At 40.3% G+C, this 14,833-nt stretch overlaps 1 protein-coding gene across 7 annotated transcripts in view; it reads left to right on the forward strand.

Annotated features, from left to right (window-relative positions):
- Window positions 1–14,833, forward strand: part of htr4 (5-hydroxytryptamine receptor 4) — an 82,027-nt gene that overhangs the window by 44,832 nt on the left and 22,362 nt on the right. For 6 of the 7 annotated variants that reach the window (XM_020045714.2, XM_020045718.2, XM_010902248.3 and 3 more), the window contains 2 exons: window positions 2,162–2,315; window positions 3,662–4,236. In XM_020045714.2, the coding sequence (XP_019901273.1) occupies window positions 2,162–2,315; window positions 3,662–4,236 (729 nt within the window). Of the gene's footprint in view, window positions 1–2,161; window positions 2,316–3,661; window positions 4,237–6,353; window positions 6,380–14,833 lie in introns of all 7 variants that reach the window. The other variant, XM_020045717.2, reaches the window with a different exon arrangement.

Raw genomic sequence — 14,833 nt, forward strand, 5'->3', positions numbered from 1 at the left:
ATAAATTTTTGCCCATGCCAGCCGAGCTTGGAACAAAGTTTTACGCATCTTCCTTTAATGTCCGCATCTTCCATTTCACTTTAAGAGGATATTCGGTGATTTTGGCATTGAGTTAAGAATCTACTTCCCTTGAGTCCAATAAATAAATTCCATTTCTATTTCTCTACCTGCGTTAATCGTTAGTCATTTTCCATCTAACCCATCTTCATCACAGCTTAAAGGAATATCATCTTTTATCTACCCCCAGATAAGCTCTTTTACACCATCTCTGCATGCAGTGTCACAAAATATGCAGTCTGGCCACAGGAATAGCCAGTTAGCTTAGTTAAATGCCTGTCTGTGGGTAGATACTACATATGTCTGTGCCCTAATTGCATGCTTGGACTGATTAAACCTTTTGTTTCAGTTTTAATAATTTTCCACTGTAAATTCTTACCTCTTAGTCAAACGGTCAAATAGTCAAATTGCAGTGCTTGTTTTGGATCTGTCTTCTACCGAGGCTCTGTTGTATGGTCTGTAAAGCATGGCTATAGGTGGCCTCAGTGAGAACAGTAAGCTAGATGAACAGCTGCCGAGGGCCAGACTGCAGTCAACACATTACATGGGTGCTGTGCCTCTGGCCCTTCCACAGGCAAGCCTGGGTTTTGCTTAGGTAAGACAAAAAGCAGTACAGTGCACACACGCATCCATGCTCCATCTTACCTAGACTCACAAACATTTTATTTTTACCGCCACGCTGTTTCAGAGGCACATTGTATTCATTAGACACAGGGCAGGCACACGAAATGTCCCGGTCCGTTGAAGAACTGATTACAAAACTGAGGGAATATGCCTCTTTGAACTCTGGAAACACTAGGTGAATAGGACTGTTTTGTTGCTGATGCGTCAGCTTTTTGCATCGGTGCGACTTATCAGGTGGTCTCATTTATTTATGCTGTTGACGGGTGGTGGATCTAGTTCAGTTCACCCTCAATGAAATATTAAATGACCTCACTACCATCTTGAAAAACAGCAACAGCAGCAGGCTAGTGACTGAATCAAATATCCAGTGAGAGTGTGTGTAACTTTACTATCCAGTGAGAGTGTGAGTAGCTTTACTGTCCAGTGAGAGTGTGAATAACTTTACTATCCAGTGAGAGTGTGAGTAACTTTACTAGTGCCTTGAAGACATGATGGGAAGCGAGCTATGGCACAGTGAGACAGAGAGACCTGTGAATTGTAATAACTTACAGTAGGCCCCAGTCTTGCCAGCAGAAATCATGGTGTGATGAACACATGCCAGGAATGTCACACCGAGCCGAAGGGCGAGTGACTAAATGGGGGGGTGGGTCAGAAAGTGCCTGAGGACTGACAGATCTGGGTCAGCTGAGCGAGAGTGAAAAAGAAACTGAAGGCTCTCCGGCTCCAGTCTGGATGGAGTCTGATTGTGGGGAGGTCTCTACTGGCCTCAGAACATTTGTCTCTGAACAGAGGGAAAATAACCTGCTTCCAGTGCTGTGTGTCCTGTTACAATGACCATTGGAGTTGGCAAGACAACCAGATCTGAGAGCAGGCTGGAGATGGAGGGAAGGGTTTATCAATCCAGAACCACTGCATTTCAAAGCTGGCAAGCTGCATATCCATACAGTACCTGCGGGGTGGCCACTCCTGTGATCCATGTAATATTGGAACCAGTCCCCGCAGGCAGTGAGGAAAATAGCCTGTGTCATTTCACACACTGACTTGTGCCGACACACAGAAGGATTTATTCTTTTCAGTGTTTTTTCTGTTTAGTGGAAGACAAAGGAATTCATCTGTCAAATGTCAACGATAATTTGACTACCACTCATAAAGTCTGGCGTCAGACTAAGAGCTTAGACCCGGTTGCTGTGCGGTCATGTTTCCATAGTAACTTCGGGAAGATGAAGCCAAATGAGGTCTCTGGAATGCAGTGATAGGTTAGACTGGTTCAGCCAGACCGAGAAGCAATTTGTATCAGGGATTTCAAAATACAATTGTTCACTGCAAATATAAATGATCTTAAACTCTATATCTCTATAACAGCACATTGCCAGAGAAGAGGTGGTGGTTCAACATCTATTAGAAAAAGACAGCTTTTAAATGTAATACATGTCCCTCTTTCCCATCTTAAGAAGAGGGTTTACTCTGTTCTCCTCTACAGGTACTACGCTATCTGTTGTCAGCCCCTGGTGTACAGGAATAAGATGACACCTCTGAGAGTAGCTCTAATGTTAGGAGGATGCTGGGTTATCCCAACTTTTATATCCTTCCTTCCCATTATGCAAGGATGGAACAGTATTGGAATAGGCGAAGTGGTGAGTAATACTTTTATCTCTTTCTACGTGTTCATACACTCAATCTAGGCAAATGTGTTGTTTTTTATTGTGATATCTTGGTTTTAACTACTTAAATAGGATGCCGAAGATACTGCCAAGGTGAAATATTATGGGAAAGTAGGATGATTAGATTTGACCTTAAATGATCAGGGCACATAACTACAAATATGGAATCAAAGATTACAGACCGTGGCATCGTTCTTTTTGCATAGCAAAATGCCATATTGTAAGGTTTTATCAATTATTGTTTTAAAAATAATTTAAATAAGCCTTTGTAGCATATTAATCTTCTAAGCAGTTACTTTAATTTTAATTCAGTGTGTGATTTTATCCTTTACTCGTATGTAAAAACTGAAATTAGAGGTTAGAGTTTTGTTCTGAACTTAATGGTGGTCTAAGTCAAGCAGAAAGCACAAACATCTTAATTCTGTGTTTAGTGTAGATCTTCAATTAATAGAGTGGTCTGGATCATTAAGCGCCATGTTACTAACAAAAGCTCTGGGGAATGATTTGACTTGATAAATTGTAAGGATATTCCTAAGTTATCTTAATGCTACAAATGCTTTGGGAAAGGAGGTCCAGTTCGTTGGAAAGGTTCCTTCAGAGGTGGCAATCAGTGATTTAATATTAAATACCGTTTAAAATGATCTAATTGTTGATGAAAAACTAAAATAATCAGTCTATATCCATCAATCTTAGTGTCATGTATTTCCCCTAGACAGAGCCCAGAGGTCTTTGGGTGTTTAAGCAGTAGAGGCACAGATGTGGTCTGGAGGTGGTCTGAGGTTTTGGCAGGATGCTGCTGGGAGATCATGATTAATGATCAGTTTCTGAGCCTACCTCCTCTCTACCCTGGGAGATCTGATCTGGATTTTATTTTTATTTTTTTCCAATCATTGCCATTGTAGATACATTTAATTGTTTTGGAAATTACATAAATGCACAGTTATCTTTGGAGCTCCATTTTAAATGATGGCAACCCTGACAAGCTCAGTCCTCTCATCATGTACAGAATTAATTGCCTCTGTTTTTCACTGTATGGTTCTAATCCATACAGTATCAACTTGCCATGTCATAGACCTATTCTCCAGTTTTACTGTATTGTGTTTGTGAAACAAATGTTTTTGAGCTGACACATTAACTCTGTATATACATTACACATCACAAGGTCGGACACACTTTCCCATTCAAGTGAATGGGGTTTGCGTGTCCAAACTTTTGACTGGTACTGTATGTCTTTGCTGTTGTTTGTGTGTGTGTGTGTGTGTGTTTTTGTGTGTGTGTGTGTGTGTGTGTGGTGTTACCAAATCCCATCCCTTTAATAGATACAAAAGCGGAAGTCCATAGGCAACGCGACCAACTCGACGGCGTGTGTCTTCATGGTTAACAAGCCATACGCTCTGACGTGTTCTGTGGTGGCCTTCTACATCCCACTTGGTCTAATGGTGCTGGCTTACCAGCGCATCTATGTGACTGCACGTGCGCATGCACAGCAGATCAGCATGTTGCAGCGTGCCGGGGGAGCGGCTGCCTCGGCGGACAGCGCCGACCACCAGCGCAACCACCGCATGCGCACGGAGACCAAGGCGGCCAAGACTCTGTGCATCATCATGGGTTGTTTCTGCCTTTGCTGGGCCCCCTTCTTCATCACGAACGTGGTGGATCCCTTCATTAACTACACAGTGCCGGACCAGCTGTGGGCTGCCTGCCTGTGGCTGGGATACATCAACTCCATGCTCAACCCCATTCTCTATGCCTTCCTCAACAAGTCCTTCCGCCGTGCCTTTCTCATCATCCTGTGCTGCGGGAGAAAGCGCTACGCCGCCCGGCGTCCCTCCATACTGGGCCCGGGGCCCACCTGCTCAGCCGCACAGATCAATGGCTCCACGCATGTTCTCAAGTAAGTGCCCTGTTGAGTCATTCTGTTGTGGGACTCTGTTTTGCGTGATACTGTACTGTGTGTTTGGTTCAGTGTATTTCCGTTGGGTTTTATAGGCAGCCATGGTTGGATCTCAACACTGAACATTGCAATATTCAGTGCTGGCTAATTCATTACAATATTGGGATATTGTGTTGAATCGTAGCAGGGATATGCAAGTAGCCGGTAGTTTGAGCGTTGCAAAACATTTCACATTGTGCCCTTAAGCTAGGCTATTCACTTAACATGCTAATTGCTCCTGAGCATGTGATCAATGTAAAGTGTAAAGGTATTACACTGAATTGATTTTCATACATGACTGCCATACAGCTGCTATAACATTTCCACTATGTGCTTGGACCTGAGTGACAGATTACTTTATTACTTTACACAGACGGGCATCTACAATAGAATGTTTGCTTTCCCATGAGAGTTGGTCTGTTAGAGGCCTGCCAGCTAGGGCCTATTACGTTGGTTTAGTAATAGTTCATCAAGCCTGTGTTGTAATAACATTTCAGCCACACACCCAACTGTCTAATTTTTTAATTCTCAGAATAGGATGCAGAATTGATTTATCCATTTGGCTGTTTGGCCTGATATGCTGTACATAGTTCTGTTTTGTAGGAATTCCTTTATGCTAAGACCATGCTACCGTATGTATCTCAAGCATCTTGTCCTATTGAAGACTTAATAATGTACATTATTTACTGTACCACCTTTCCATTGAAGTCTTCATGTATTTTGTTGCTGGAGAAACAATTGACCGGGAGAAATAAGGCATTGTGATTTTAGATATTCGTGATTCGTCTGTTTTGTTTTTAAAGCTAATGTTAATACCATAAATCAACAGGAGAAAGACACAGTGTAGCTACATTATGTTATGTGATATAAAGTTAAACTGCCTGTAGTGAAAGCTTTCTGGTGGCGTGGTCCTTGCCTACTTTCAGAAATCTGTTCTAGAGCATAAATTCTCCTCTGGTTCAACCTCTGAAGACATACTCATTTGGTGTATATTTACAGTATTGTTGTTAGTTCTTTTTGCATATGAAGGAGCACAACCAACATCACCTTTTCATATATGCCTCTCAGCTGTTCAGGGTCGTCATTTTAATTAAAGCTGTCAGATTTTAAAGGCCATTTATATATAATGTTGCATGTGCACACGATCACACTGACGGTCGTTTTCTCCCTGTAATCATTTCTAAATTGCAGCTTTTAGTCAGCCATAGAAACATTAAGTCTACATGCTGGTAGCATGGAGAACCTGTTTTAAAGCCTTTTGCCAGCTTGTTTTGCATGCTGGGCCGTTCAACTGGTGTTTTTAGGATCAAGCCAACTGGCAGAGTTGTTTGGGACAAGGTCCAGTGCTAGAAAGTTTTCGTAGGTCTTCTAGTGACAAATGATGTTGTTTTGATAGCTTCACTGCTCTATGTTGCTATGTTAGATTGTACAAGAACGAAAATAACATGAAATACACAGATTTTAGAGTGTATATATTGTGTTCAAATGAAGCAGGTAGTTGGGATACAGTAGACAGTAGCAGGAGTGTCCTTCAAGCTGCCTGTCGAAAACTTCCTTCCTTGTAAATTGTACCCTAACTGTTGGGCTGTTCAATTTTCTTAAGTTGATGAATGTGATCAGTGCAACTATCAAAACGATGTTATATGTGGCCGGCTGGCTAACGTTGGAAACCGTCCCAACAGTAGGGTAGGCCGTGCAAATCTGGTTGCCACACTTGGAAAGCAAATCTGTTTGCTCATGAACACTAAACAAATGTGCCTGTTAAGTTACAGGAAGTACCAAGACAGAGGTAAACAAAAAAATAAGTATGTGAGCGTTGTCATCTTGCTGCACCATCTATCTCTCAGTCAAGTGGAGTCAGCTAAGAATTTACCATTTCTTGTTGTCCTCTTGTTTACTCTAGAATCTAGACAAAGCACAAGTACCAAGTCTGTTTGAAAAACATTTACTACTGACAATTATTTTGTTGCCATAGAAAATAACAGTTCGCAAAGACATTGAACATTTACAAATAAGCAAACATACATCTGAAACATGTATTAAGTCAAGACGTGTAAGATTGTGCTTTTGTATTTCAGGAAACTCAGGAGTGGGTACATTTAAGGTAATGTACTGAAGCAGATACTGTATTTCTAAGTTACTGTTTTTTTACAAATAATATTTGTTAAGAACTTGGGGCCCACAGTAAATAGACAAAGCTGAGCACAGTAAATCAAAAAGTTAACTTCGTTAACCGTTAATCCATTCACCAAAAAGTGAACTTGGATAACCATTATCATAGACGTTATCATTTTTTGTTCCCAAAACACCTAAAACACCTAACAAATGGCCCATCCGGGACGTTGTTGTATGGCAGGGCTCAAAAGCCACCGGTGTGTACTTCAAGCAAAAACAACACCAAAGACTTGTACCTCTTTTAACAGGCACTGCTGAGATTTGAACTCTGGGTCCCTTGTTTATTATACAGTTGCATTAACCAACTGAACCACAGTGCCCTATTGGAGGGCATTGTATTGCAGGGATCAAAATCCACTCATTATTTACTCCCACAATAGGGACAGCGTTCAAACACTTATACCTCTTTTAAATGGCACAGATGAGATTCAAACCCATGTATTTCTTTTAAAAGGCTCTGCTGAAAATCTAACTCAGGATCTCCTGTTTACTACACAGGCGCTTTCACCAACTAAACCACAGCGCCCATCCTGGCCATCTTTGTATGGCAGGGCTCAAAAGCCACATGTATATTTTCCAACAAAAACAACACCATTCAAAGACTCGCACCTCTTTTAAAAGGCACAGCTGACATTCAAACTCAGGATCTCCTGGTTACTAGACAGGCACTTTAACCAAATCAAAAGCCACAGGTATATTATCCAAGTAAAAACAAGAACATTCAAAGATTTGTACCTCTAAGTGGCAGAGACGAGATTCAAACACATGTACCTCGTTAAAAAGGCACTCTGTTGATTCAAACTCAGGATCTCCTCTTTACGAGACAAGCATTTTAATCAACGAAGCCCCTGGGCCACAGGTATATTATCCAAGCAAAAACAACACCATTCTAACAATAAATAAATGCCTTTTTGGGGTATTTTTAAGGATTCCTTACTTGCTGACTAAGTCAAGTGACATTACATTCATGCTTTTCCGTCAAGGTAAGGCAATATAAAGTGACAGCATAACAATGAATAGCCGTCCCACTTCACAGATACCAGAGATCCATTCTTTGTTGGTCGATCACAGATGATGTTAACAACAAACGGATAGCTGCTCGCAAGTGATATAAGGGCTTCCCAAGTGTTTTTTTCACTTTTCACTCATGCTGAAACCTTGAGACTACTGCGCAATATGGAAGTTAATTAGTCCGATGATGATTTTCACTCTTCACTTAAACGTTAAATCGCTAACGTAAACGTTAATTTCATGAATTAACGATGAATGCTTTAGTTGAAAGGGTTGACAGGTGTATGTATGTTTGTAGTTTAGCAACTCTGCCTTAGGAGTCTGCTCTGTAAACAGAACCTTTTTTTTTTTTTTTCACTAGATTGCAAAAGGTCGAATTCGCCATGAAAACTCTTAACAATGTCCCTGCAAAAATGATTTGTTTTCTGCTCCGGCACTTGGAATCTCTGGATGAACAGTTTCCAAATGGCGGGGCTGTCATCATGTTAATCTGGCTGATAAACAGAAGAGTGAAGTATGGTGGTAAAGTCTGCTGGTCAGAGCAGCTGTTGGGAGGCCCGATGCAGCGTTCCACATCGAGAGGTAGTCACACTACAGACCTCAGAGCAGCTGTTGCGAGGCCCGATGCAGCGTTCCACATCGAGAGGTAGTCACACTACAGACCTCAGAGCAGCTGTTGCGAGGCCCGATGCAGCGTTCCACATCGAGAGGTAGTCACACTACAGACCTCAGAACAGCTGTTGTGAGGCCCGATGCAGCGTTCCACATCGAGAGGTAGTCACACTACAGACCTCAGAACAGCTGTTGTGAGGCCCGATGCAGCGTTCCACATCGAGAGGTAGTCACACTACAGACCTCAGAACAGCTGTTGTGAGGCCTGATGCAGCGTTCCACATCGAGAGGTAGTCACACTACAGACCTCAGAGGAGGGTTGGGAGGACCGCAGACTGGTCATTGATTGCCTAACATAGCAAAGTTAGCGTCGCTTCTTCCTGTCTACCTTTTTTCCCTCCCCGGGTCCCTTTTTCCAGACCGACAGGCCCTGTTAATCTGTAACGGGCTTGTAAACACGTCTTATTCCCCCTGCTATGAGCAGCATTTTGCTGATACACCAAACCATACCGTCCTCCAGAAGTGTTTCATTTTCAACCTGGTGTGTAATGAGGTTTAGGTTTTGCTTAGGATTGATTTGCTGACGTGCAGTACATAGGACACGGTTCAGGTTCCACTGGTGTTAGGCAGGGTTCCAGTCAGAGGAACTCAATGAACACTGATCATTGTGCCAAATAGAGAAACTGTATGAACACTGAGCATTGTGCCAGATAGAGATACTCTATGAACTCTGAACATCTGTTCCAGATAGAGATACTGTATGAACACTGATCATTGTTCCATATAGAGATACTGTATGAACACTGATCATTGTTCCAGATAGAGATACTGCATGAACACTGATCATTGTTCCAGATAGAGGCGATATATGAACACGTTGTTGCACAGTTTACAAAAAAATATTTGATTTGGTGGTGAGACCTCTGCTTCTGTAATAACATTAATTATCACACCTAATGAGAAGAAAGGTTCAACTTCTGATCTTTTGTTCTATGTGATTGTCTTAGCTGCTATATGTAGTCAAATGGGAAAGAATAGCATAGCAGAGTCCATATTTATGTCCCTAACTGAAGGTAATCTGTAAGAAAGCTTGAAATTAAATGTATTTCTCTCCGATATATTTTACTTCTGCCGTCTGAAGTTGTCAATTAGAGTAAGATTTTTGTATTTGGCAGCAATATACGGTAGCAGTTGGTCACATTTTTCACAACCCGTTCACTGATTTGCAGTTTTCATCTTCTAGGACATGGTGGGGGGGCTAATCACTTGTTGGTGTGATGCTCAGACATAAATGGCGTATCGAAATGCAGGGGTCACATTCTTATCTACCACTTGAATGAACAGGGCACATCTCCCCCTATTTCCTTCAACTTGATCCAACCTTGTTTGTCCCTAAACTGTAACCACAGGATCACACCGTTTCCCTTCTTTCTGTTTAACTAGTCATGCCTGCTGCAGTTCCAGTCAATATATAAAAAATAAGGAAATGCAGGGGTGTGAACTGTTGATCATCACTATAGAGGTGTCACACACACAACGTTTTCACTCATGAGTAAAAGCAGAATTAAATTGCAAACAATCAGACAAAGCTATTCAGTTTTACCCTTTTAGTTATGCATTCTGTATATAAATGATATTATGAAACAGTATATTTTCACTTGCACATATGGGCATTTTTACCACGTTAAATCAAGACATTCTACACATACATACTGGCCTTTTAATGTTGTCCAAGCACAACTAATAACATTGGTATCATTTTCTCCTGAGTTTACTAAGCCTTCATTCTACCACCTCCTCACCCCGTACATCTAGCAGCTGTGTAATTCTAGAGCCATATTTCTATGTCAAGCGAGCATGGAGAGAGAGAGACCAGACGGTCGTCACGTCTAAGGCGCTTACAGACACTATTTGTGTTGGTTCACACTCCCTGACTCCCCTTGGTGTGCTGTAAATGACTATTTTGATTTATATTTGAAGGTGAAGTGTTTACTTAATAGGGAAACTCAATCATTTTATGATGTTTTTCTACTTAAAGGGGCAATGTGTAATTTTTTGCTTTGTCCATAATGTCTTCAGTAACACTGAGGTTGTACAAGCTTTACTCACCAGAAATTATGTGGGTGTGCTTAAGTGCATTCCTAAAATGCAGAAATTCTATTGGTCACCAGAAAGCTATCTAACAAACAATAGCAAGCGGCAAGAAGTGTCCTAATGTAATTTTCTCGTAGCTAGAATTAAAAAATTTGCTAGAATTCTTCACAGTTTAATCATTGTGATATCTGAATCACTTTTGTTACACATCCATGAATATTGTTTTTACGGCATTTGTAAGTTGGTCAACCAAAAATGTCAGAATGTTTTCAGTTGATGGTGTAATTCACCTAAAATCTGTAACCACATATAGTACTACAAAATCTACTTCTATAAAGTGTAGAAAGGGGTTGTGAGATTGTGTAAACATATTGTCTTTGAGAGATTAAAATGTTATACACAAATTGGACACATTATCAGTTGGTTTTACCACTCAGTGTTGAACCATACACATGGTCCATATCCTCACTGTTTTAGGAAACTTCTCCTGCAATATTCCAGAGGGCTATTTGTTTCTGGTATGATACCATGATATGGTCAAATCTGTCTAATAACCAAGTTGCAGAGAAAACATGTTGAAATCATATTTTGTCAATATGTCATGGTCATTCAAAGAAGGTCATTCTGGCACATATGTTGTATAAAAATGTTGATAGATTTTACACAATTCTTCTTTTTAGAGACATTATTTACTGCAGTACAGCTTGCCTGGAATTTGTATAACCAATGCTTAAATCCATGTGTGTGGATCTGGTATTTTATAGATCATTAAGTTGAAAGCCTCTCTGGTGCTAAAGATTGTCATTGTCATGCTGCCATATCGTTGATTGAGTTGTGGAAAAGAACACTTACTGTCTCTGTTCCCCGTTCCACATGTGGGGAGCCATTCGTAGCTGGCGGCATTCAGAATTTTACAATTGGTTGGAGCGGCTTGGTTGGTGTGCTTCCACAGCCAGTGTTTGCACTGATGATGAGGAAATAACATAATATGACTGTCTGTGTCATGGATTGGTTTTGATGTGCCGCCTAAACAGGCAGCCTTTCGTGTCATGTTTAGGTTTGCAATAGCCTACCGTTAAAGGTTACAACAAACAAAGTGTGTAGGATCCCAGGCTATCCTAAAGATGTCCGATCATTGCACTGATGTCTGGGGAGGGTGGGCCAGCAGCAGAGTTACCAAAAATAAAATCTTTGTAAAGAATCATAAACAATGGAAGTGATAAGTGCAGGTTATGAGCCCTCAGTTGCTTTCATGATACTTCATTGTGATATACAAATTTGAATAAATCTCAGGGCTTCCACTGGCTGGCATATGGATAGTAGCTCCATGGGACAATTCCCTATGACCAGGCATTGCCTGGGAGGGGAGTGGCATCATGGGAAGGCATGCCCTTGCCTTATCACCGTCCCTCTGACAGGTTGGATGCCTGCAAATCTAACAGAGGTGGTGGGTCAAATATATCACTGAAAAGGGTCTATTTTGAGACCTAGAACAAACGCTGTGCTGCATTATTCAACGTGTACTCCCACAAGAAGACCTCCTGCTTCATCTGCTCCTTTATTTATGGACAAAAGTGGTTAAGTCTTGTTTGTGCTGAAAAGTTGTCCTTGGCCTGTGTGAGTGTAGGGAGAACATTTTAAGCAGAGATAAACCTCATCACACAATAGTGCCATCTGGAACAACAGCAGTTTTATGCATCAGCTTGTGGGCTAACAGGGTTGATATATGGGGCAATAAGTGAGAGCAGAGCCAGCAAGGCCCAGTCTACCCCACATCTAGCTTCCTAGATGTGTGTATGTATGGGGGGAGGGGGGGGGGGTTGAGTTAACATGTACATCCCCATCCATCATATGAATGCAGTATGCATATTTTGGATATACTGCTATAAAGTGTCTACACATCCCTGTTAAAATGGCAGGTGATGTGATGTAAAATAATGAGATAAAGATAAATCATGTCAGATCTTTTTCCACCCTTAATGTGACCTATAACGTGAACAATTCAAATGAAAAACAAACTGAAATCTTTGAGGGAGAAAAATTTGTCACATGTAGCACACAGCCAGTACTTGTTTATTCTGAACACAGCCACATCCCCAGTTATAAGCGGGTGTGCACACCTATGCAACCAGGTTAATAAGTATTTTATTATTCATTTTTCCCCCTCGAAGATTTTTGTTTGTTTTTTAATTGAATTGTTCACATTATAGGTCACATAAAAAGTGGAAAAAGTTCTGACATGATTTATCTTTCACTCATTCTTTTACATCTCAGAAACCTGGCATTTTTACAGGGGTGTGTAGACGTTTTATATCCACTGTACCTCTGGTATACTAGTAATTTTGATAGTATACCTCTGGATTGGAAGTTCTTGGACATACTATATATCTGGAGTAGAAGGAATTGGATGTACCTTATCTCTGGATTAGATGTAACTGGAAAAACTATTTCTCTGGATTATATATCATAACATGTTTTATTTTGCAGGATTAGGAATAATTTATTAAAAAAATATTATATATTTTGGGATTTTAAATCATTGGATATTATATTTCTAAATTGGCAGTCATTTAATATACTATATCTCTGGATTAGAATTTAGAAGTCTTCACCAGATGCAGTGTTTCGCTCCCGGGAACTTGACCTTAATTTCTCAGATTACTTAACAGCTCCATCAGCTGAGCAACATACTGTATGCAACCTCTAAATGACTTCCTGTACTCAGTCTGGACCTGGATGTTTGGTTCTGGTAGAAATCCTTTGAAACAATGCCACACATATGTGTGTATGGGTCGAGTCTGAGCCAGACAGTGTCTGGACAGTGTGGGGAGTCTGTCTGCTTTGTTTTGTCTGCAGAAAATGAACACAGAAACAGGAAGTGGGCTATAGCAGTCGTAAATATCTTGTCAAGAGTATGACATTGTCAATTGGCACCAGAACCACATAGAGTGAATAATAACTGCGGTCCTCATCTAGTACACTACATAGTTTCAGATGTTGTTATTGCTGTCTTTCTGTATTGGTTTCTTTGCAGCAATTTGACCATAAAGGCCTGATTCACACGGTCTTCCTCTGAACAGCTGATGTTGAGATGTGTCTGTTACTTGAGCTCAGTGAAGCATTTATTTGGGCTGCAATCAAAGGCTTAGTTAAGTGGCTATTTCGGAGGTTCTTAAATCTAATTAACTTATCTTCTGCAGCAGAGGAAATTCTGGCTGTTCTTTTCCTGTGGCGGTGTTCATAAGAGCCTGTTTCATCATAGCGCTTGATGGTTATCTGAATTAGATTTGATTAGATTAAACTTTATTGTCATTGAACAGTACAAGTACATAACAATCAAAAAGTGCAAATAGAGGAGAGCAGGAAAATGTACAAGTATAAATATATGTATATACAAATGAAAGGCATAGGTGTGCAATTAATGCAAATGCAATATATGGCAATTCTAAATGTTCATTGGAAAATTCACAAATGTACAGAAAATATACAGGTATAAAGTATAACATATGTAGTGGGATAAGTAGTTGTGGCAATTCTCATCTAAATTAGCAATCAAGGCAAATTGAAGGAGTAGTGTAGCATGGGCAACTGAAATGGAGGGATGGCAGCAATGAGGTTGATGTGTATGTAAAAATTTAAAAATGCATGTAGAGTGGCAGTTCTAAATGCACAATGAGGGCAATTTTAAGGTGCAAGTCAGCATGTGCAAATGCAAATACAGGAATAGCTGCAATGACATGTGAACTGAAAAATCTTACCAGACGTGTCCAGTAGTGCAGAGGGGTGTATAGTTAGTGATGAGAAGTCACATTGTTAATCAGGGTTACAGCAGGTGGAAATAAACTGTTCCTGAGCCTGCTGGTGCAAGAACGGAGAGACCTGTATCGCTCATGAGAAAATACTGATTCAAAAAGAGTTAATGTCTATTATAACAGGACCATATTGGGGGCAGAAAGGACTGCTTTAGAAAGAGGTCATGTTTGTTATATTTAGCTAAAGCCATTAAAATTCTTACCTGATGAGGCTGAATTCTTCCCATGCCTTATCGATTGCTACATACTTTAGTCTGATTCCGGCGTCTTTACGACTGTTTGCTGTGATAACAAGATAATCTAACCAATCAAATTGTTATGCCATTTGCACATTTCAAAGACACCATGTTTCCCTTGTGGTAACTGATATACTCGGCTGTAGACTTATCATAGAATAATCCAGTATTGAAACAGAAATTGTTCTTGTTGTTGTTTGTTGTTATTGTTATGTCGCCATAGCTTGAATGGCAGAAGTCTTATATGTCAAATTATTCATTAAGGATATTGCATTAATTTCCACAAGTATTTTGTGGTTACGTGCCTAGCCAACAATGCATATAATTTGTGGTTTCTGTATAGCTGCTACCCACACATGATTTCTAGCCCAGAAATAAACATAGGGCAAGTCTGACTCACCTGAATAAAGCCTGTCATGTTATCACTTTCCAGGCCCTTTCGCCATCTCAAAGCCTATAATATGTCATTAACTATTGTAGATATGTTAAGCTATGGTAGACATACATTTTCAATGACTTATTTTTCATTTTATTGTTGATAAATTGCATTATTTTTGTCATTAATCTAATTTATTTATTCTATTGCCGTAATGAGGTATTATATGGTTATCATTGATG

This window comes from Esox lucius, chromosome 4 (genome assembly GCF_011004845.1).
Source record: "Esox lucius isolate fEsoLuc1 chromosome 4, fEsoLuc1.pri, whole genome shotgun sequence".
NCBI classification, from domain to species: domain Eukaryota; kingdom Metazoa; phylum Chordata; class Actinopteri; order Esociformes; family Esocidae; genus Esox; species Esox lucius.